The sequence below is a fragment of the Phyllobates terribilis genome, unplaced genomic scaffold (assembly GCF_046119375.1).
Source record: "Phyllobates terribilis strain yellow unplaced genomic scaffold, ASM4611937v1 Scaffold_14__1_contigs__length_39327217, whole genome shotgun sequence".
Classification (NCBI taxonomy): Eukaryota; Metazoa; Chordata; class Amphibia; order Anura; family Dendrobatidae; genus Phyllobates; species Phyllobates terribilis.
The window spans coordinates 31,798,795-31,823,921 of NW_027362774.1; the positions used below are offsets into that span (position 1 = coordinate 31,798,795).

A 25,127-nucleotide genomic window follows, 5' to 3' on the forward strand; every position below is an offset into this window, starting at 1 on the left:
GTGAGGGCCCCGAGCGTGGCCGAAGGCAAGTGGAGTAAGCGAGCTACATAGGGGGCAGAGGAGCTTAGCCAGCTCACTCCAAGATCATATACCGGACACCGGGTCCGCGTCTGCAGGGATCTCTACAACCAGCAGAAACTACCGGAACCCCTGGCGAACTACATGTTCCAGGAACACCAAAAGCTGACTGATATACCAGGGTCAGGAGTTACTGAGGCCCAGGAGACCAGGGAGTGTGATCTCCAACAGAAGGTCCTACCACCAGGTCAGCAGATGCCAGACAGAGACCAAGTTAGGCCTCCAGGCAGGTCATAAACTTATCAGGAAAAGGCAAGAAACAGGAGACCCCACACCCGCTCACTGGGGAGAGTCCTGATGTGCACCCTTCACCCTACAGTGCCCTGGATCGTGCCTGAAACACCACCAGTAAAGGTACTGAAGTGAACTGTCGTGTGTGTGCCTATTCTTCTTTCCTTCCTCTGACCCGGCTGGGTCCCCTCTGTCCTGCATCCCTTCTCCTACGCTGCCCTGAGGCCCCGCTCCACCTGTGGGGGGCCGCACCAACTAAGCTGCCTGACCACCGGCCTCAGAGGACTGTAGCAGCGCTGGTGATCCTCACCAGACACCACGGGTGGTGTCACAAACTTTCCCCATTCCTTGCTTTTTAAGAGTGACCCCAGGGTACGGCCCCGGGAGGCGGCCACCGCGGCATCCCCCAAAACCAACAACAAGGCCCGGGCGCCGAGTCGTCCCCATCCCCTGGGCGCGTCACCTTCTATTTTGTCTGTCTCCACCACGGATGTGGCGAGAACATGTTCTATGGCAGAAGCTGATCGGCCTTTACTGCATTTATTATGACAATTGATAAATGTCTGGAAGCAGCAGACATACTGCGATTAGACTGATGGGAAAGATCCTAGAAATGTTCCCTCGGACGGACTTTATATTTCCTAGTAGCTGATCGGATATATTTTAGATTACAAATAATGCAGTCAATCATGTAAATCACATAATCAGTGTTACCCTTCAGAAACCCTTTTATTGGATTTACCTTGGAATTATGTTATTTTTTTGATGAAACCCGACATGATTTGCACTTATGGTCGCCACTAGTTGATAGGGGGTTACCAGTCGTTCTGATGGGCTTTCCTCTTATATAGCCGGTTACCAGTCGTTCTGATGGGCTTTCCTCTGGAGAGATGTTGTTGCCTATTGTTGGTGGTCTACGTGGAGCGTCCCTAATCCCGTCCTTTAATATTCATCCATGACTGAATCCTCTGTAGGATATCCAGGATGCGTTTTACTATATTGGATATTGCAGATATTGTAGGTGAGGAGTAATATTGGGATATTCCAGCTGGTGTCGCAGACCCTTTTAGTGATGAGATTGCTTCTACATTTACTATCTGATATTCTTCTTGCTCTATCTAAGGTCCATCTTGGATCATTTCTACTTGATCGTCTAGAATTAATGGTGGTATAAATGGCGTCAGTACAATCCTCCTCGCGCTAGTAATGTCTCCTACTGGAATGGCTTTCAGGACATGGGGGGGTGAACACTGTGCGCATGTAAGATTATATCCCCTGATGGGGGTCTCCTGAACGGTTTAGAAGTGATTAATTCATTATTTTGACCATTTAGTTCTAAGTCCAAAAAAGTAATAGAGTTATGGTTGATGGTGGATGTAAATCGTAAATTAAATTCATTATTGTTCAGATACGATAGAAATTCTGGAATGTCATCCATGTTTCCCCCCAAACCATTAAAATATCATCAATAAATCTTGAGTAATAAATGAGGGATGTACAGAAGGGGTTATGGGCGCTGTGCACACAGCAATCCTCCCACCAAGCCAGAACAAGATTACCAACCCGACGGGAACGTTCAGCCCCCGGAGAAACTCCACCAGTCTGGAGAAAAAGATCCCATTGAACATAAAATAATTATGTGTTAATAGATAAAACTGTTTTAATGAAGGATTGAAGTTGATGGGAGTAAGAGCCGTACTTGAGCATATGGTGGTCTATGGCGGAGATGGCTATGTGGTGAGGAATGTGGTGTACAGCGCCGTGACGTCACGGGTCAGCCATGACCACGAATGTGACCAGGTGACATTATCACATAAATGGAGGACGTCGACCTGGAATACGCAGGAGAAGTGGCTGTAAAGCCGAGTCCAACCATCGACCTAGTCTCTCCCCGCGAGCCGATTCCTGAGATCATTGGGGGCATGGGTGGTGGTCGTCCATTCTTCTGAGTCTTAGGTAAGGCATGTAAGATGGGAATAGCTGGAGAATCCACAATGAGGAATTCTGATTCCCTTTTTAGTGAAAAAGCCCAAAGAAAAACCCTCTTGTACTATTTAGATGAGTTTTTCCTGAAAAAAAAATGCCGTTGGGTCATTGGAAAGACTGGTATATATATTGTGATCTAGCCACATGTTATTAATAGAAAGGACAGAATCCTCACTATTCAAGACCACCACTGATCCGCCCTCGTCCGACATCTTGATCACCATGTCTGTTCTTCTGGAACGATTGTCAGTTCTTCAGATTGCTCTTTCCTCTATGGGTTCCTGCTGTGATGTCTTCAGGTCACGTTCTGCGTCTTCTTGGATCCTGTCCATGGTGTCACTACGTGTTTGTATTGGATAAAACTGTGAATTTTTGCTCCGGAATGAGGAGATGGAAGATAGATCCGGAATCGGGAGTTTCCTCTGAGTTGAGATCTGTTCGGCATCAAAGTGCAAGTTGTTCTGGAAATCTTAGACCCCCGTACAGATTGGTAGGTTTCTGGGGGAGCGTTTGGTTTTGGGAGTCATCTGACCGGAAATGGTTTTTAATGGTTAAGTCTCTCACAAAACGGTTAATATCTTTGATGATAGAAACGATATCAAGCTTTCTGTTTGTGACATCAAAATTTAACCCTTTAGAAAGCAGTCGCTGTTCAGCAGTCGTGAGGGGAGCGGATGGTGGATGATCCACGTCTAGTGCTGGAATCTGCTCCGGACTCCATCTTTGATTGATTCCACAGTTTCTCCGGTGCTTCCGACCTGCTCTTCTCCCCCGTTTTTTGAAAAACTAATAATATTGGGGTCTTACATTCACTAGATCCCCCTCAGAGGCATCAGTGGAATTATCTGATTCAGATGAGGAAAACGGGACTTGGGATCTAGGTGTGAACCGGTCCTAAATCCACTGCGTTTTAAAATGGATTTGGGACATTTTTTTAGGGCGTTCCCTTCTGCCGCACTCATATACCTGATCCTTCTCATCATCTATTGTGTCACGGCTGAATTTCTTTTGTTTAGTACAAATAATAGAATCTTCCGGATCTTGCACCTTAAAATAAGTTCAATAAGTTGAAGGGATCAGATGGATAGAACAGCGCCCCACCCACTAACAAATGAACCGGAGTGGGGATTTTTCTGATGCGTAGTGGGGATTTTTCTGATGCGTAGTGGGGATTTTTCTGATGCGTAGTGGGGATTTTTCTGATGCGTAGTGGGATTTTTCTGATGCGTAGTGGGGATTTTTCTGATGCGTAGTGGGGATTTTTCTGATGCGTAGTGGGGATTTTTCTGATGCGTAGTGGGGATTTTTCTGATGCGTAGTGGGGATTTTTCTGATGCGTAGTGGGGATTTTTCTGATGCGTAGTGGGGATTTTTCTGATGCGTAGGGGGATTTTTCTGATGCGTAGTGGGGATTTTTCTGATGCGTAGTGGGGATTTTTCTGATGCGTAGTGGGGATTTTTCTGATGCGTAGTGGGGATTTTTCTGATGCGTAGTGGGGATTTTTCTGATGCGTAGTGGGGATTTTTCTGATGCGTAGTGGGGATTTTTCTGATGCGTAGTGGGATTTTTCTGATGCGTAGTGGGGATTTTTCTGATGCGTAGTGGGGATTTTTCTGATGCGTAGTGGGGATTTTTCTGATGCGTAGTGGGGATTTTTCTGATGCGTAGTGGGATTTTTCTGATGCGTAGTGGGGATTTTTCTGATGCGTAGTGGGGATTTTTCTGATGCGTAGTGGGGATTTTTCTGATGCGTAGTGGGGATTTTTCTGATGCGTAGTGGGGATTTTTCTGATGCGTAGTGGGGATTTTTCTGATGCGTAGTGGGGATTTTTCTGATGCGTAGGGGGATTTTTCTGATGCGTAGTGGGGATTTTTCTGATGCGTAGTGGGGATTTTTCTGATGCGTAGTGGGGATTTTTCTGATGCGTAGTGGGGATTTTTCTGATGCGTAGTGGGATTTTTCTGATGCGTAGTGGGGATTTTTCTGATGCGTAGTGGGGATTTTTCTGATGCGTAGTGGGGATTTTTCTGATGCGTAGTGGGGATTTTTCTGATGCGTAGTGGGGATTTTTCTGATGCGTAGGGGGATTTTTCTGATGCGTAGTGGGGATTTTTCTGATGCGTAGTGGGGATTTTTCTGATGCGTAGTGGGGATTTTTCTGATGCGTAGTGGGGATTTTTCTGATGCATAGTGGGGATTTTTCTGATGCGTAGTGGGATTTTTCTGATGCGTAGTGGGGATTTTTCTGATGCGTAGTGGGGATTTTTCTGATGCGTAGTGGGGATTTTTCTGATGCGTAGTGGGGATTTTTCTGATGCGTAGTGGGGATTTTTCTGATGCGTAGTGGGGATTTTTCTGATGCGTAGTGGGGATTTTTCTGATGCGTAGTGGGGATTTTTCTGATGCGTAGTGGGGATTTTTCTGATGCGTAGTGGGGATTTTTCTGATGCGTAGTGGGGATTTTTCTGATGCGTAGTGGGATTTTTCTGATGCGTAGTGGGGATTTTTCTGATGCGTAGTGGGGATTTTTCTGATGCGTAGTGGGGATTTTTCTGATGCGTAGTGGGGATTTTTCTGATGCGTAGTGGGGATTTTTCTGATGCGTAGTGGGATTTTTCTGTTGCGTAGTGGGATTTTTCTGTTGCGTAGTGGGGATTTTTCTGATGCGTAGTGGGATTTTTCTGTTGCGTAGTGGGGATTTTTCTGTTGCGTAGTGGGGATTTTTCTGATGCGTAGTGGGGATTTTTCTGATGCTTAGTGGGGATTTTTCTGATGCGTAGTGGGGATTTTTCTGATGCGTAGTGGGGATTTTTCTGATGCGTAGTGGGGATTTTTCTGATGCGTAGTGGGATTTTTCTGTTGCGTAGTGGGGATTTTTCTGTTGCGTAGTGGGGATTTTTCTGATGCGTAGTGGGGATTTTTCTGATGCGTAGTGGGGATTTTTCTCATGCGTAGTGGGGATTTTTCTGATGCTTAGTGGGGATTTTTCTGATGCTTAGTGGGGATTTTTCTGATGCGTAGTGGGGATTTTTCTGATGCGTAGTGGGGATTTTTCTGATGTGTAGTGGGATTTTTCTGATGCGTAGTGGGGATTTTTCTGATGCGTAGGCCACGTGGAATCATATCTTTTTCAATATAATTTTTCAGAGTTCTTTGGTCCCACCATGTTTTGGCTTCATTCAAAGAGAGTTTTTCTATGTCCATGATTAGATTGTGCACATCTGTGGGTAGATCCGGTTTAGTAGGGTTAATAGTGAAGACTTGAGCAGCACGCTCTCTGCGTGAATGTTCATATAAAGGATCCATGTCAAAAAAAAAAAAAACACTCCTGTGGTGCGTTATGTATATTGTAATAAAAAACTTGTAAAAAATCCACTGTGTTACCCCAAAAAACTCTAAGTAGTCCAATCTTAGGAGATATGGAGGAGCACGGAGGCAGAGTCACGAAATGGAAAGGAAAAAGAAGCAGCTCACCTCCATGAAGCAGCGGAGTGTCTCCAGGATCGTGATCAGCGCTGCCAGCTGCAGTTACATTATCGCCATCTGGATATTTTTTTTAAAAATTCTAAATAAATGACATTTGCTTTTACTACTGAAGTCTGTGGAGCCGGATCATCGTCTTTCCTATTACCTGTCTACTGAGCACAAGCAGCAGCGCTGATCACGATCCCGGAGACCCCCAGCTGCTTCATGGAGGGGAGCTGCTTCTTTTTCTTTCCACAATGTATCAGTACAATCTGCCTGGAGTCAGAACCTGCGACACAGATCAAGTGCACAAAACTCTCCCATGACCTCACCAGAGCCTGTGGCTCAGCAGCTTTACCTCCTGCCTGTAATGTTGGAGGTTGTGGGTTTGATTACTGGGGAGATTCACAATTTCTTTTTTACATTTTTGTCATTGCTTTTTATGACGTTTAGCAGTTTTATAGGAACAAAAACATGTGACTTTTTCTTCACCTCAGTATACAGGGAACATAAAAATACAGTGAGATATACAATATATCCCTATGTACATACAGAATCTGCTTCTGTGTTCACTGCCTGTAATCTTGACTCCACAGGTCAAGATTACCACACTCTCCTCTGGTTATTATGAGCTGCGGCTCATAGATGAAGCTGCTGCCTACAAACCTTGAGATGTGAGTTCAACTCCTGGGGAGATGAGATCGCAGGAGAAGAAGCAGTGAATCTTATAATTCAATTTATGCACTGAGCAGAGAGAAATTGTCCTGCCCCCCCTCCTGAGGCGGAGGAGCTACGGAGCGATGAAGATGTTGGGGAGAGACGAGTATTTAAGCTGGGACAAAGCTTTGAAGTGTCGAGACAGCGGGACAGTCCTGCTGAATGCGGGACAGTCCTGCTGAATGCGGGACAGTCCTGCTGAATGCGGGACAGTCCCGCTGAATGCGGGACAGTCCTGCTGAATGCGGGACAGTCCTGCTGAATCCGGGACATTTGGAACCTCTGCTCATAGTGCAGGACATGGGAGCTCCTCTTATCAGCCGTTATTATAAGCATACCTCGATTCTGACTTTTTGTCCACTAAGGCAGCCTCCACTTCTGAGGTGACCACTGATTGCTCCTCTGCTGTGACAGGCGGGGGTGGTGGTACAGGATTGACAGCCTGGGTCACCGGAGCAACAATCACTTCTGGTGAAAAAACAAAAAAACAAAGTGTCACTAGTAATATGTCACATTACAACATCCGGTCTCCACTCGTCACATTACAACATCCGGTCTCCACCCGTCACATTACAACATCCAGTCTCCACCCGTCACATTACAACATCCGGTCTCCACCCGTCACATTACAACATCCAGTCTCCACTCGTCACATTACAACATCCGGTCTCCACCCGTCACATTACAACATCCGGTCTCCACCCGTCACATTACAACATCCGGTCTCCACCCGTCACATTACAACATCCAGTCTCCACTCGTCACATTACAACATCCGGTCTCCACCCGTCACATTACAACATCCGGTCTCCACCCGTCACATTACAACATCCGTTCTCCACCTGTCACATTACAACATCCGGTCTCCACCTGTCACATTACAACATCCGGTCTCCACCTGTCACATTACAACATCCAGTCTCCACTCGTCACATTACATCACATGCCTGTCACATTATAACCTCCCCCTAGTTCCCATGTAAGGTGCTTCACAGCTATACTCCATCCATGCACTGTTCCCACCACCTCCTAAAGGGTCTGGAGCACCCACCTTCCACTTTTTCTGGTTGTGGCTTCTGTTGAGTAATCAGGAGAGGAAGGTTAGAGGGCGCAGAATATTTCCCCAGGTGCAGTTTCTATACCACGCAGCCACGTACCTGCTCCGCAGCGGCAGCGCTGAACTCCGGGCCGGCACCTGGACTCGCCCTCATGCTCCACGTTGGTTGGGGGATGACCTTCTCCAGGCCGTGGGATAACCAGGACAGGACGCGGTTGGAGGAGCTGCAGTGGCATGGAGAGACTGGTGAGTGGCGATGACCATGTCAGATCCTGGGAAAGCTGGATGACAGTTAATATGGCCGCCAGTGCAGCGCTCCTACACACGTGGTGAAAATTGTTAGTACCCCTCGTTATAAGGAAAGAAAAACCCACAATAGCACATATTATTCAGAAGTTTAAGATCCATGAGACTGTAGCCAACCTGCCTGGACGTGGCCGCAGGAGGAAAATAGATAACAAATCAAAGAGAAGGATAATACGAATGGTAACAAAAGAGCCAAAGATAACTTCTAAAGAGATTAAAGGTGAACTTCAAGCTCAAGGAACATCAGTGTCAGATCGCACCATCCGTCATTGTTTGATCCAAAGTGGACTTCATGGGAGACAACCAAGGAGAACACCATTGTTGAAAAAAAAATCATAAAAAAGCCAGACTGGAATTTGCCAAACTACATGTTGACAAGCCACAAAGCTTCTGGGAGAATGTCCTATGGACAGATGGGACAAAAATGGAAGTTTTTGGCAAGGCACATCAGTTCTATGTTCAGCATGAAGCATATCAAGAAAAGAACACTGTCCCTACTGTGAAACATGGTGGAGGCTCTGTTATGTTCTGGGGCTGCTTTGCTGCATCTGGCACAGGGAGTCTTGAATCTGTGCAGAGTACAATGAAATCTCAAGACTATCAAGGGATTCTAGAGAGAAATGTGCTGCCCAGTGTCAGAAAGCTTGGTCTCAGTCGCAGGTCATGGGTCTTGCAACAGGATAATGACCCAAAACACACAGCTAAAAACAACCAAGAATGGCTAAGAGGAAAACATTGGACTATTCTGAAGTAGCTTCTATGAGCCCTGACCTAAATCCTATTGAGCATCTTTGGAAAGAGCTGAAACATGGCGTCTGGAAAAGGCAACCTTCAACCGCGAGACAACTGGAGCAGTTTACTCATGAGGAGTCTCCAAAATACCTGTTGAGAGGTGCAGAAGTCTCATTGACAGTTACAGGAATCGTCTGATTGCAGTGATCGCCTCAAAAGGTTCAACAAAATATTAAGTTAAGAAGAACCATCATTTCTGTCCAGGGGTACCAACAATTTTGACCACGTGTGTGTATCACTAAGATGCGGCGGCAGACATCGCACCCCCCATGGAGCAGCTGTCATAGATGACTGGAGGCCATGTGTTTACTAGGGGTGTCCTGCTGTCCGTCTGTACCTGTCACTGTGCTCCACGGGGCTGCTCTCCGCCATATTGTCCACTGTGAAAAAAAGGAAAAAGAAATGTGAATGGTGGCGTTTCTCAGTGGATGAGGACACCTCTGTCATGTCCGCCGCTGCTTACCTGCGTCACTCACTGCCGCCACCTTCTGAAACCGAAACAAAAGTCAGAACTGAGGGGCTGCAGCAAAATCACACCACGAACAGAGCCGACGACAACCGACACCCGGCCACACACATCACATGATATCAGTACAAATGACAGGCAATCCGCGCCGGGAGGAATGGCAACAGCAGCACAGAGTACATCAGCAAAACCAGCGGCATTATTACCAAGCTCGATTTAGGGGTGTCCAAAACTTGCTCCACAACCGTCTCCGTCACCTCCTGGTTTCCTCTTGCCACAAATTGATTGTCTGCAGGTTGAGGGACCACCTTCCCCAGTCCTTGTGTTATCCAGCCAATAACGCCCCCAGAACTGAAAGTCAACAAACGGCCCCTAGTTAAGGAGGATGAGTAGAGGAGGCAGAGGCCAAATGGAAGATATCGTACCTCTTATCAGACGTTGTAACCCCATCCTGAGCGCCGGCATCAACTGAAAAGACACGGAAAATCAGGAGAAGAAACAACGCCCCAAAAAGATCTGCTATGTACGACCCGACCACTGCCCCACAAAGATCTGCCTTGTACGACCTGACCATCTCCTCACAAAGATCTGCCATGTACGACCCGACCACCGCCCCACAAAGATCTACCATGTACGACCCGACCACCGCACCACAAAGATCTTCCATGTACGACCAGACCACCGCCCCACAAAGATCTGCCATGTACGACCCGATCACCGCACCACAAAGATCTTCCATGTACGACCAGACCACCGCCCCACAAAGATCTGCCATGTACGACCCCACCACTGCCCCACAAAGATCTGGTATGTACTACCCCACTACCGCCCCACAAAAATCTGCCATATACTACCCCTCCACCGCCCCACAAAGATCTGCCATATACGACCCCACCACCGCCCCACATAGATCTGCCATGTATGACCCCACCACCGCCCCACATAGATCTGCCATGTACGACCCGACCATCTCCTCACAAAGATCTGCCATGTATGACCCGACCATCTCCTCACAAAGATCTGCCATGTACGACCTGACCACCGCCCCACAAAGATCTGCTATATATGACATGACCACCGCCCCACAAAGATCTGCCATGTATGACCCCTCCACCGCCCCACAAAGATCTGCCATGTACGACCCCTCCACCGCCCCACAAAGATCTGGTATCTACTACCCCACCACCGCACCACATAGATCAGCCATGTACGACCCGACCACCGCACCACAAAGATCTGCTATATATGACATGACCACCTCCCCACAAAGATCTGCGATAAGAACCCCTCAACACTGATGTCACAGCAGGAGGAAGGAGGTGGAATCACTGGAAGGAGGTGGAATCACTGGAAGGAGGTGGAATCACTGGATGGAGGTGGAATCACTGGATGGAGGTGGAATCACTGGATGGAGGTGGAATCACTGGATGGAGGTGGAATCACTGGAAGGAGGTGGAATCACTGGATGGAGGTGGAATCACTGGATGGAGATGTCACGGATCTGTGAACGATGGAAGCAACAATCATCACATCAGTTTGTATTCAGTCTGGAGTCTGAGCCTCATGCAGAAATCCCAGCACCTCTGGCCTCGGCCGCTGTAACTGAGGTCATTAATGGTCGTCTGAGGAAGGAAATCATCAGGATCCGCTGCCGGCAGCTCCTGGGTAATCACTTACCAATGACGTCCCCGATGTGCTCTGTGAGGAGCTGGCCTTGTTCTAAAGACTTTTGGATTAATGCACATAGAGCGGAGTCCGCGGCTCTATGTGATGCAGACTTTTTCCATCACAGAACACTGGTTGCATCAATCTTATTGCTCTGTTTTATTACAGATTTGCTTGTTTGTCAGTTCAGCCTCAAGAATCAATGTTCAGTGACAGTAAGCAGAGGAAGACGTGCAGGATGGATCTTATGCATACATAAGACCAGACAGGAGATCTCTAAAGGTAAATGTAAAGCAATCATTCCATTAATCTCGTTAGTATCTCAGGGGCCTCAAGCCATTGTCCTCCCAGCCACTAGTCCCATTGTGTAGATGGGGATAGTAGACCCAATGGAGCCGTCACCACAGGGAGTCTTACATGCAGTCTCAGGTGATGGATTCCACTTGACAAAAATACCTCCACCAATGCACAGTTAACTTTGCGGGGGGGGGTGAGGGTGTAAACACTTTTGCCTATCCACAGGGAGGGAGGAAGAAGCCACATATTTACTCAGGGAGTTGGCGGAGTGACATCAAGAGGTGAACATCTATGGCTGAGGTCCTGGTGCCCATAGATGGATGGCCTATGTAGTCTGGAAATTGGTAGCCAGCTGGGCTGGGTAAACGTGCTACAGTTGTGTGATCTGGATTTGATAAACTTTCTTAAGAACTGTTGCTGCTGGATACCTGTGCTTCTACAGTTTTATCTGTCGTCTGGAGGATCGTGCACTGTGACTACAGACTATACTGGAGGGAGATACGAGATCTGTGGGCCAACCAAAAGTTGGGAGACAGTGAGTATCGCCTGATACAAAGCCAGTGGAACTACCGGCTCCGGAAGGGATCTTGTGGACTGGGGGCAATGTATTTTGCCCATTTAACAGGAGTTGGTGTAAAACCTTGATGTAAGGAATAAAAAATAGTTGCATCGTTAACCTGCCGAAGTGATTATTACAAGCCACAACCTCAGATCTTAACATGCTCGATGGAGACAAGTCCAGAGATGCTGCCGGCAGCTCCTGTGCAATCACCGACCAGTGACCTCCTCGATGTGCTTGATGGTGACAAGTCTGGAGACGCTGCCGGCAACTCCTGTGTAATCACCGACCACGGACGTCTCTGGTGTACTCAATGGAGACAAATCCGAAGATGCTGCCGGCAGCTCCTGTGTAATCACCGACCAGTGACCTCTTCGATGTGCTTGATGGTGACAAGTCTGGAGACGCTGCCGGCAACTCCTGTGTAATCACAGACCACGGACATCTCTGGTGTACTCAATGGAGACAAATCCGAAGATGCTGCCGGCAACTCCTGTGTAATCACAGACCACGGACGTCTCAGGTGTACTCAATGGAGACAAATCCGAAGATGCTGCCGGCAACTCCTGTGTAATCACCGACCAGTGACCTCTTCGATGTGCTTGATTGTGACAAGTCCGGAGATGCTGCCGGCAGCTCCTGTGTAATCACCGACCACTGACGTCTCTGGTGTACTCAATGGAGACAAATCCGAAGATGCTGCCGGCAGCTCCTGTGTAATCACCGACCAGTGACTCCCTCGATGTGCTTGATGGTGACAAGTCTGGAGATGCTGCCGGCAACTCCTGTGTAATCACTGACCACTGACGTCTCTGGTGTACTCAATGGAGACAAATCCGAAGATGCTGCCGGCAACTCCTGTGTAATCACCGACCAGTGACCTCTTCGATGTGCTTGATTGTGACAAGTCCGGAGATGCTGCCGGCAACTCCTGTGTAATCACCGACCACTGACGTCTCTGGTGTACTCAATAGAGACAAATCCGAAGATGCTGCCGGCAGCTCCTGTGTAATCACTGACCAGTGACCTCTTCGATGTGCTTGATTGTGACAAGTCCGGAGACGCTGCCGGCAACTCCTGTGTAATCACCGACCACTGACGTCTCTGGTGTACTCAATGGAGACAAATCCGAAGATGCTGCCGGCAGCTCCTGTGTAATCACTGACCAGTGACCTCTTCGATGTGCTTGATTGTGACAAGTCCGGAGATGCTGCCGGCAACTCCTGTGTAATCACCGACCACTGACGTCTCTGGTGTACTCAATGGAGACAAATCCGAAGATGCTGCCGGCAGCTCCTGTGTAATCACCAACCAATTACGTCTCAGATGTGCTCGATGGAGACAAGTCCGGAGACGCTGCCGGCAGCTCCTGTAACACCCCTCAACCAACCTTGTCATCAAGAGGACGGGGGCCCCAAACCAACCTTGTCATCAAGAGGACGGGGGCCCCAAACCAAGCTTGTCATCAAGTAATGCCCCTCAACCTACCGTGCCACCAAGATGCCAAGGGCCCCGAGAAAACCGTACCACCAAGATGATGGGGGCCCCAAGCCAACCGTGTTACCAAGTAACACCCCTCAACCAACCATGCCACCAAGCTGCCGGGGGCCCGGAGAAAACCGTGCCACCAAGATGCCGGGGGCTGCGAGACAAGATGACAGGGGCCGAAAGCCAACTGTGTCACCAATTAACCCCCTCAACCCGTGCTCACCCGTGGGGGCACCGGGGACGTGATCACCTGTTGGGGCGTGCTCACCTGTGGGGGCTCGGGGGCCGTAATCACCTGTGGGGGCGCGGGGGACATGCTCACCTGTGGGGGCGCCGGGAACGTGATCACCTGTGGGGGCGCCGGGAACGTGATCACCTGTGGGGGCGTGGGGACCGTGATCACCTGTGGGGGCGTGCTCACCTGTGGGGGCGCGGGGGCCGTGTTCATCTGTGGGAGCGCGGGGACTGTGATTACCTGTGGGGGCGCGGGGGCCGTGATCACCTGTGGGGGCGCGGGGGCCGTGATCACCTGTGGGGGCGTGCTCACCTGTGGGGGCGCGCGGGCCATGATCACCTGCTGGGACATGCTCACCTGTGGGGGAGCGGGGGCCGTGCTCACCTGTGGGGGCGTGCGGGCCGTGGTCACCTGTGGGGGCGTCTGCGGCCTCTTTCTGTTTACAGGTCACGTTCTGAAATATATAATGGGCACTGACGTCTCATCACACTGATAGTAATGGGGAGGTGAATACTTACAGACCACCCATTGCGCAGACCCCCCATAGTGTCCACCACTGTACTCACCTCATCATATTGGGAAGGGGCCGCAGGGAGCACGTCCGCACCATCAGGAGGAGCCTTTTTGGGGGTCTCTGGAGGTTGAGGAATTAATTTATCAATCCAGCGAAACATCCTGTAACCTGCAAGAGATCACGAGCACCGGAATAAGGAGGAATTAGATACACGGCTCAGCATACAGTATCACACAGGAGAGGATTAGATACATGGCTCAGCATACAGTATCACACAGGAGAGGATTAGATACATGGCTCAGCATACAGTATCACACAGGAGAGGATTAGATACAAGCTCAGCAGACAGTATCACACAGGAGAGGATTAGATACATGGCTCAGCAGACAGTATCACACAGGAGAGGATTAGATACACGGCTCAGCATACAGTATCACACAGGAGAGGATTAGATACATGGCTCAGCAGACAGTATCACACAAGATAGGATTAGATACACGGCTCAGCAGACAGTATCACACAGGATAGGATTAGATACACGGCTCAGCAGACAGTATCACACAGGAGAGGATTAGATACACGGCTCAGCAGACAGTATCACACAGGAGAGGATTAGATACATGGCTCAGCAGACAGTATCACACAGGAGAGGATTAGATACAAGCTCAGCAGACAGTATCACACAGGAGAGGATTAGATACATGGCTCAGCAGACAGTATCACACAGGAGAGGATTAGATACACGGCTCAGCATACAGTATCACACAGGAGAGGATTAGATACACGGCTCACCAGACAGTATCACACAAGACAGGATTAGATACACGGCTCAGCAGACAGTATCACACAGGAGAGGATTAGATACACGGCTCAGCAGACAGTATCACACAGGAGAGGATTAGATACATGGCTCAGCAGACAGTATCACACAGGAGAGGATTAGATACACGGCTCAGCATACAGTATCACACAGGAGAGGATTAGATACACGGCTCAGCAGACAGTATCACACAAGACAGGATTAGATACACGGCTCAGCAGACAGTATCACACAGGAGAGGATTAGATACACGGCTCAGCAGACAGTATCACACAGGAGAGGATTAGATACACGGCAGACAGTATCACACAGGAGAGGATTAGATACACGGCTCAGCAGACTGTATCACACAGGATAGGATTAGATACACGGCTCAGCAGTCAGTATCACACAGGATAGGATTAGATACACGGCTCAGCAGACAGTATCACACAGGAGAGGGTTAGATACACGGCTCAGCAGACAGTATCACACAGGAGAGGATTAGATACACGGCTCAGCAGTCAGTATCACACAGGAGAGGATTAGATACACGGCTCAGCAGACAGTATCACACAGGAGAGGATTAGATACACGGCTCAGCAGACAGTATCACACAGGATAGGATTAGATACACGGCTCAGCAGACAGTATCACACAGAAGAGGATTAGATACACGGCTCAGCAGACAGTATCACACAGGAGAGGATTAGATACACGGCTCAGCAGACAGTATCACACAGGATAGGATTAGATACACGGCTCAGCAGACAGTATCACACAGAAGAGGATTAGATACACGGCTCAGCAGACAGTATCACACAGGAGAGGATTAGATACACGGCTCAGCAGACAGTATCACACAGGATAGGATTAGATACACGGCTCAGCAGTCAGTATCACACAGGAGAGGATTAGATACACGGCTCAGCAGACAGTATCACACAGGAGAGGATTAGATACACGGCTCAGCAGACAGTATCACACAGGATAGGATTAGATACACGGCTCAGCAGACAGTATCACACAGAAGAGGATTAGATACACGGCTCAGCAGACAGTATCACACAGGAGAGGATCAGATACATGGCTCAGCAGACAGTATCACACAGGATAGGATTAGATACACAGCTCAGCAGACAGTATCACACAGGATAGGATCAGATACACGGCTCAGCAGACAGTATCACACAGGAGAGGATTAGATACCCGGCTCAGCAGTCAGTATCACACAGGATAGGATTAGATACACGGCTCAGCAGACAGTATCACACAGGATAGGATTAGATACACGGCTCAGCAGACAGTATCACACAGGATAGGATTAGACACACGGCTCAGCAGTCAGTATCACACAGGATAGGATTAGATACACGGCTCAGCAGACAGTATCACACAGGATAGGATTAGATACACGGCTCAGCAGACAGTATCACACAAGAGAGGATTAGATACACGGCTCAGCAGACAGTATCACACAGGAGAGGATTAGATACACGGCTCAGCAGACAGTATCACACAAGAGAGGATTAGATACACGGCTCAGCAGACAGTATCACACAGGAGAGGATTAGATACACGGCTCAGCAGACAGTATCACACAGGAGAGGATTAGATACACGGCTCAGCAGACAATATCACACAGGAGAGGATTAGATACACGGCTCAGCATACAGTATCACACAAGAGAGGATTAGATACACGGCTCAGCAGACAGTATCACACAGGAGAGGATTAGATACACGGCTCAGCAGACAGTATCACACAGGAGAGGATTAGATACACGGCTCAGCAGACAATATCACACAGGAGAGGATTAGATACACGGCTCAGCAGACAGTATCACACAGGAGAGGATTAGATACACGGCTCAGCAGACAATATCACACAGGAGAGGATTAGATACACGGCTCAGCAGACAATATCACACAGGATAGGATTAGATACACGGCTCAGCAGACAGTATCACACAGGATAGGATTAGATACACGGCTCAGCAGACAGTATCACACAGGAGAGGATTAGATACACGGCTCAGCAGACAGTATCACACAGGATAGGATTAGATACACGGCTCAGCAGACAGTATCACACAGAAGAGGATTAGATACACGGCTCAGCAGACAGTATCACACAGGAGAGGATTAGATACACGGCTCAGCAGGCAGTATCACACAAGACAGGATTAGATACACGGCTCAGCAGACAGTATCACACAGGAGGATAGGATTAGATACACGGCTCAGCAGACAGTATCACACAGGAGAGGATTAGATACACAGCTCAGCAGTCAGTACCACACAGGAGAGGATTAGATACACGGCTCAGCAGACCGTATCACACAGGAGAGGATTAGATACACGGCTCAGCAGTCAGTATCACACAGGAGAGGATTAGATACACAGCTCAGCAGTCAGTACCACACAGGAGAGGATTAGATACACGGCTCAGCAGACCGTATCACACAGGAGAGGATTAGATACACGGCTCAGCAGACAGTATCACACAGGAGGATAGGATTAGATACACGGCTCCGCAGACAGTATCACACAGGAGAGGATTAGATACACGGCTCAGCAGACAGTATCACACAGGAGGATAGGATTAGATACACGGCTCCGCAGACAGTATCACACAGGAGAGGATTAGATACACGGCTCAGCAGACAGTATCACACAGGAGAGGATTAGATACACGGCTCAGCAGACCGTATCACACAGGAGAGGATTAGATACACGGCTCAGCAGACAGTATCACACAGGAGAGGATTAGATACACGGCTCAGCAGACAGTATCACACAGGAGAGGATTAGATACACGGCTCAGCAGACCGTATCACACAGGAGAGGATTAGATACACGGCTCAGCAGTCAGTATCACACAGGAGAGGATTAGATACACGGCTCAGCAGACAGTATCACACAGGAGGATAGGATTAGATACACGGTTCAGCAGACAGTATCACACAGGAGAGGATTAGATACACGGCTCAGCAGTCAGTATCACACAGGAGAGGATTAGATACACAGCTCAGCAGTCAGTACCACACAGGAGAGGATTAGATACATGGCTCAGCAGACCGTATCACACAGGAGAGGATTAGATACACGGCTCAGCAGTCAGTATCACACAGGAGAGGATTAGATACACAGCTCAGCAGTCAGTACCACACAGGAGAGGATTAGATACACGGCTCAGCAGACCGTATCACACAGGAGGATAGTATTAGATACACGGCTCCGCAGACAGTATCACACAGGATAGGATTAGATACACGGCTCAGCAGACAGTATCACACAGGAGGAGCTGAGATACACGGCTCAGCAGACAGTATCACACAGGAGAGGATTAGATACACGGCTCAGCAGACAGTATCACACAGGAGGATAGTATTAGAAACACGGCTCCGCAGACAGTATCACACAGGATAGGATTAGATACACGGCTCAGCAGACAGTATCACACAGGAGGAGCTGAGATACACGGCTCAGCAGACCGTATCACACAGGAGAGGATTAGATACACGGCTCAGCAGACAGTATCACACAGGAGAGGATTAGATACACGGCTCAGCAGACCGTATCACACAGGAGAGGATTAGATACACGGCTCAGCAGACAGTATCACACAGGAGAGGATTAGATACACGGCTCAGCAGACAGTATCACACAGGAGAGGATTAGATACACGGCTCAGCAGTCAGTATCACACAGGAAAGGATTAGATACACGGCTCAGCAGACAGTATCACACAGGAGAGGATTAGATACACGGCTCAGCAGACCGTATCACACAGGAGAGGATTAGATACACGGCTTCGCAGACAGTATCACACAGGAGAGGATTAGATACACGGCTCAGCAGACAGTATCACACAGGAGAGGATTAGATACACGGCTCAGCAGACAGTATCACACAGGAGAGGATTAGATACACGGCTCAGCAGACAGTATCACACAGGAGAGGATTAGATACACGGCTCAGCAGACCGTATCACACAGGAGAGGATTAGATACACGGCTCCGCAGACAGTATCACACAGGAGAGGATTAGATACACGGCTCAGCAGACAGTATCACACAGGATAGGATTAGATACACGGCTCAGCAGACAGTATCACACAGGATAGGATTAGATACACGGCAGGCAGTATCACACAGGAGAGGATTAGATACACGGCTCAGCAGTCAGTATCACACAGGAGAGGATTAGATACACGGCTCAGCAGGCAGTATCACACAGGAGAGGATTAGATACACGGCTCAGCAGACCGTATCACACAGGAGAGGATTAGATACACGGCTCAGCAGACAGTATCACACAGGAGGATAGGATTAGATACACAGCTCAGCAGTCAGTATCACACAGGAGAGGATTAGATACACGGCTCAGCAGACAGTATCACACAGGATAGGACTAGATACATGGCTCAGCAGTCAGTATCACACAGGAGAGGATTAGATACACGGCTCAGCAGGCAGTATCACACAGGATAGGATTAGATACATGGCTCAGCAGTCAGTATCACACAGGAGAGGATTAGATACACGGCTCAGCAGGCAGTATCGCACAGGATAGGATTAGATACACGGCTCAGCAGTCAGTATCACACAGGAGAGGATTAGATACACAGCTCAGCAGTCAGTATCACACAGGAGAGGATTAGATACACAGCTCAGCAGACAGTATCACACAGGAGAGGATTAGATACACGGCTCAGCAGACAGTATCACACAGGAGAGGATTAGATACACGGCTCAGCATACAGTATCACACAGGAGAGGATTAGATACACGGCTCAGCAGACAGTATCACACAGGATAGGATTAGATACACGGCTCAGCAGACAGTATCACACAGGATAGGATTAGATACACGGCTCAGCAGACAGTATCACACAGGAGAGGATTAGATACACGGCTCAGCAGACGGTATCACACAGGAGAGGATTAGATACACGGCTCAGCAGACGGTATCACACAGGAGAGGATTAGATACACGGCTCAGCAGGCAGTATCGCACAGGAGAGGATTAGATACACGGCTCAGCAGACAGTATCACACAGGACAGGATTAGATACACGGCTCAGCAGACAGTATCACACAGGATAGGATTAGATACCCGGCTCAGCAGACAGTATCACACAGGAGAGGATTAGATACACGGCTCAGCAGACTGTATCACACAGGATAGGATTAGATACACGGCTCAGCAGACAGTATCACACAGGAGAGGATTAGATACACGGCTCAGCAGACTGTATCACACAGGATAGGATTAGATACACGGCTCAGCAGACAGTATCACACAGGAGAGGATTAGATACATGGCTTAGCAGACTGTATCACACAGGAGAGGATTAGATACACGGCTCAGCAGACAGTATCACACAGGAGAGGATTAGATACACAGCTCAACAGACAGTATCACACAGGAGAGGATTAGATACACGGCTCAGCAGACTGTATCACACAGGAGAGGATTAGATACACGGCTCAGCAGACTGTATCACACAGGAGAGGATTAGATACACGGCTCAGCAGACTGAATCACACAGGATAGGATTAGATACACGGCTCAGCAGTCAGTATCACACAGGAGAGGATTAGATACACGGCTCAGCAGTCAGTATCACACAGGAGAGGATTAGATACACGGCTCATCAGACAGTATCACACAGGAGAGGATTAGATACACGGCTCAGCAGTCAGTATCACACAGGATAGGATTAGATACACGGCTCAGCAGTCAGTATCACACAGGAGAGGATTAGATACACAGCTCAGCAGACAGTATCACACAGGAGAGGATTAGATACACAGCTCAGCAGACAGTATCACACAGGAGAGGATTAGATACACGGCTCAGCAGTCAGTATCACACAGGAGAGGATTAGATACACGGCTCATCAGACAGTATCACACAGGATAGGATTAGATACACGGCTCAGCAGACAGTATCACACAGGATAGGATTAGATACACAGCTCAGCAGACAGTATCACACAGGAGAGGATTAGATACACAGCTCAGCAGACAGTATCACACAGGATAGGATTAGATACACAGCTCAGCAGACAGTATCACACAGGAGAGGATTAGATACACGGCTCAGCATACAGTATCACACAGGAGAGGATTAGATACACGGCTCAGCAGACAGTATAAAAAAGGAGAGGATTAGATACACGGCTCATCACACAGTATCACACAGGATAGGATTAGATACACGGCTCAGCAGACAGTATCACACAGGAGAGGATTAGATACACGGCTCAGCAGACAGTATCACACAGGATAGGATTAGATACACGGCTCAGCAGACAGTATCACACAGGATAGGATTAGATACACAGCTCAGCAGACAGTATCACACAGGAAGGGATTAGATACACGGCTCAGCAGACAGTATCACACAGGATAGGATTAGATACACGGCTCAGCAGACAGTATCACACAGGATAGGATTAGATACACAGCTCAGCAGTCAGTATCACACAGGATAGGATAAGATACACGGCTCAGCAGACAGTATCACACAGGATAGGATTAGATACACGGCAGACAGTATCACACAGGAGAGGATTAGATACACGACAGACAGTATCACACAGGAGAGGATTAGATACACGGCTCAGCAGACAGTATCACACAGGAGAGGATTAGATACATGGCTCAGCAGACAGTATCACAGGATAGGATTAGATACATGGCTCAGCAGACAGTATCACACAGGATAGGATTAGATACACGGCTCAGCAGACAGTATCACAGGAGAGGATTAGATACACGGCTCAGCAGACGGTATCACACAGGAGATGATTAAATACACGGCTCAGCAGACAGTATCACACAGGAGAGGATCAGATACACGGCTCAGCAGACAGTATCACACAGGAGAGGATCAGATACACGGCTCAGCAGACAGTATCACACAGGAGAGGATTAGATACACGGCTCAGCAGACAGTATCACACAGGAGAGGATCAGATACACGGCTCAGCAGACAGTATCACACAGGAGAGGATTAGATACACGGCTCAGCAGACAGTATCACACAGAGGAGGATTAGATACACGGCTCAGCAGACAGTATCACACAGGATAGGATTAGATACACGGCTCAGCAGACAGTATCACACAGGATAGGATTAGATACACGGCTCAGCAGACAGTATCACACAGGAGAGGATTAGATACGCGGCTCAGCAGACAGTATCACACAGGATAGGATTAGATACAAGGCTCAGCAGACAGTATCACACAGGATAGGATTAGATACACGGCTCAGCAGACAGTATCACACAGGAGAGGATTAGATACGCGGCTCAGCAGACAGTATCACACAGGATAGGATTAGATACACGGCAGACAGTATCACACAGGAGAGGATTAGTTACACAGCTCAGCAGACAGTATCACACAGGAGAGGATTAGATACACAGCTCAGCAGACAGTATCACACAGGATAGGATTAGATACACGGCTCAGCAGACAGTATCACACAGGAGAGGATTAGATACACGGCTCAGCAGACAGTATCACACAGGAGAGGATTAGATACACGGCTCAGCAGACAGTATCACACAGGATAGGATTAGATACACGGCTCAGCAGACAGTATCACACAGGAGAGGATTAGATACACAGTTCAGCAGACAGTATCACACAGGAGAGGATTAGATACACAGCTCAGCAGTCAGTATCACACAGGACAGGATTAGATACACGGCTCAGCAGACAGTATCACACAGGATAGGATTAGATACACGGTTCAGCGGACAGTATCACACAGGATAGGATTAGATACACAGCTCAGCAGACAGTATCACACAGGATAGGATTAGATACACAGCTCAGCAGACAGTATCACACAGGATAGGATTAGATACACGGCTCAGCAGACAGTATCACACAGGAGAGGATTAGATACACAGTTCAGCAGACAGTATCACACAGGAGAGGATTAGATACACGGCTCAGCAGACAGTATCACACAGGAGAGGATTAGATACACGGCTCAGCAGACAGTATCACACAGGAGAGGATTAGATACACGGCTCAGCAGACAGTATCACACAGGAGAGGATTAGATACACAGCTCAGCAGACAGTATCACACAGGATAGGATTAGATACACGGTTCAGCGGACAGTATCACACAGGATAGGATTAGATACACAGCTCAGCAGACAGTATCACACAGGATAGGATTAGATACACGGCTCAGCAGACAGTATCACACAGGAGAGGATTAGATACACAGTTCAGCAGACAGTATCACACAGGATAGGATTAGATACACGGCTCAGCAGACAGTATCACACAGGAGAGGATTAGATACACGGCTCAGCAGACAGTATCACACAGGAGAGGATTAGATACACGGCTCAGCAGACAGTATCACACAGGATAGGATTAGATACACGGCTCAGCAGACAGTATCACACAGGAGAGGATTAGATACACAGTTCAGCAGACAGTATCACACATGAGAGGATTAGATACAAGGCTCAGCAGACAGTATCACACAGGATAGGATTAGATACACGGCTCAGCAGACAGTATCACACAGGAGAGGATTAGATACACGGCTCAGCAGACAGTATCACACAGGATAGGATTAGATACAAGGCTCAGCAGACAGTATCACACAGGATAGGATTAGATACACGGCTCAGCAGACAGTATCACACAGGAGAGGATTAGATACACGGCTCAGCAGACAGTATCACACAGGATAGGATTAGATACACGGCTCAGCAGACAGTATCACACAGGAGAGGATTAGATACGCGGCTCAGCAGACAGTATCACACAGGATAGGATTAGATACACGGCAGACAGTATCACACAGGAGAGGATTAGTTACACAGCTCAGCAGACAGTATCACACAGGAGAGGATTAGATACACAGCTCAGCAGACAGTATCACACAGGATAGGATTAGATACACGGCTCAGCAGACAGTATCACACAGGAGAGGATTAGATACACGGCTCAGCAGACAGTATCACACAGGAGAGGATTAGATACACGGCTCAGCAGACAGTATCACACAGGATAGGATTAGATACACGGCTCAGCAGACAGTATCACACAGGAGAGGATTAGATACACAGTTCAGCAGACAGTATCACACAGGAGAGGATTAGATACACAGCTCAGCAGACAGTATCACACAGGATAGGATTAGATACACGGTTCAGCGGACAGTATCACACAGGATAGGATTAGATACACAGCTCAGCAGACAGTATCACACAGGATAGGATTAGATACACGGCTCAGCAGACAGTATCACACAGGAGAGGATTAGATACACAGTTCAGCAGACAGTATCACACAGGAGAGGATTAGATACACGGCTCAGCAGACAGTATCACACAGGAGAGGATTAGATACACGGCTCAGCAGACAGTATCACACAGGAGAGGATTAGATACACGGCTCAGCAGACAGTATCACACAGGAGAGGATTAGATACACAGCTCAGCAGACAGTATCACACAGGATAGGATTAGATACACGGTTCAGCGGACAGTATCACACAGGATAGGATTAGATACACAGCTCAGCAGACAGTATCACACAGGATAGGATTAGATACACGGCTCAGCAGACAGTATCACACAGGAGACGATTAGATACACAGTTCAGCAGACAGTATCACACAGGATAGGATTAGATACACGGCTCAGCAGACAGTATCACACAGGAGAGGATTAGATACACGGCTCAGCAGACAGTATCACACAGGAGAGGATTAGATACACGGCTCAGCAGACAGTATCACACAGGATAGGATTAGATACACGGCTCAGCAGACAGTATCACACAGGAGAGGATTAGATACACAGTTCAGCAGACAGTATCACACATGAGAGGATTAGATACACGGCTCAGCAGACAGTATCACACAGGATAGGATTAGATACACGGTTCAGCGGACAGTATCACACAGGATAGGATTAGATACACTGCTCAGCAGACAGTATCACACAGGATAGGATTAGATACATGGCTCAGCAGGCAGTATCACACAGGAGAGGATTAGATACACAGCTCAGCAGACAGTATCACACAGGATAGGATTAGATACACAGCTCAGCAGACAGTATCACACAGGAGAGGATTAGATACACGGCTCAGCAGGCAGTATCACACAGGAGAGGATTAGATACACGGCTCAGCAGACAGTATCACACAGGATAGGATTAGATACACGGCTCAGCAGACAGTATCACACAGGAGAGGATTAGATACACGGCTCAGCAGGCAGTATCACACAGGATAGGATTAGATACACGGCTCAGCAGACAGTATCACACAGGAGAGGATTAGATACACAGCTCAGCAGACAGTATCACACAGGAGAGGATTAGATACACTGCTCAGCAGACAGTATCACACAGGAGAGGATTAGATACACGGCTCAGCAGACAGTATCACACAGAAGAGGATTAGATACACG

At 48.3% G+C, this 25,127-nt stretch overlaps 1 protein-coding gene across 1 annotated transcript in view; it reads right to left on the minus strand.

The window, feature by feature from the left end:
- CNGB1 (cyclic nucleotide gated channel subunit beta 1) overlaps positions 1-25,127 on the minus strand; it is a 226,273-nt gene that overhangs the window by 195,428 nt on the left and 5,718 nt on the right. Inside the window, exons 2-10 of the mRNA XM_073659858.1 lie at positions 13,911-14,026; positions 13,702-13,798; positions 9,526-9,568; positions 9,307-9,451; positions 9,098-9,122; positions 8,972-9,014; positions 7,637-7,760; positions 7,531-7,555; positions 6,818-6,947 (exon numbers count right to left, since the gene is read on the minus strand). Coding sequence (XP_073515959.1) covers positions 6,818-6,947; positions 7,531-7,555; positions 7,637-7,760; positions 8,972-9,014; positions 9,098-9,122; positions 9,307-9,451; positions 9,526-9,568; positions 13,702-13,798; positions 13,911-14,018 — 740 coding nt within the window. The 5' untranslated portion in view covers positions 14,019-14,026. The remainder of the gene's footprint in view (positions 1-6,817; positions 6,948-7,530; positions 7,556-7,636; positions 7,761-8,971; positions 9,015-9,097; positions 9,123-9,306; positions 9,452-9,525; positions 9,569-13,701; positions 13,799-13,910; positions 14,027-25,127) is intronic.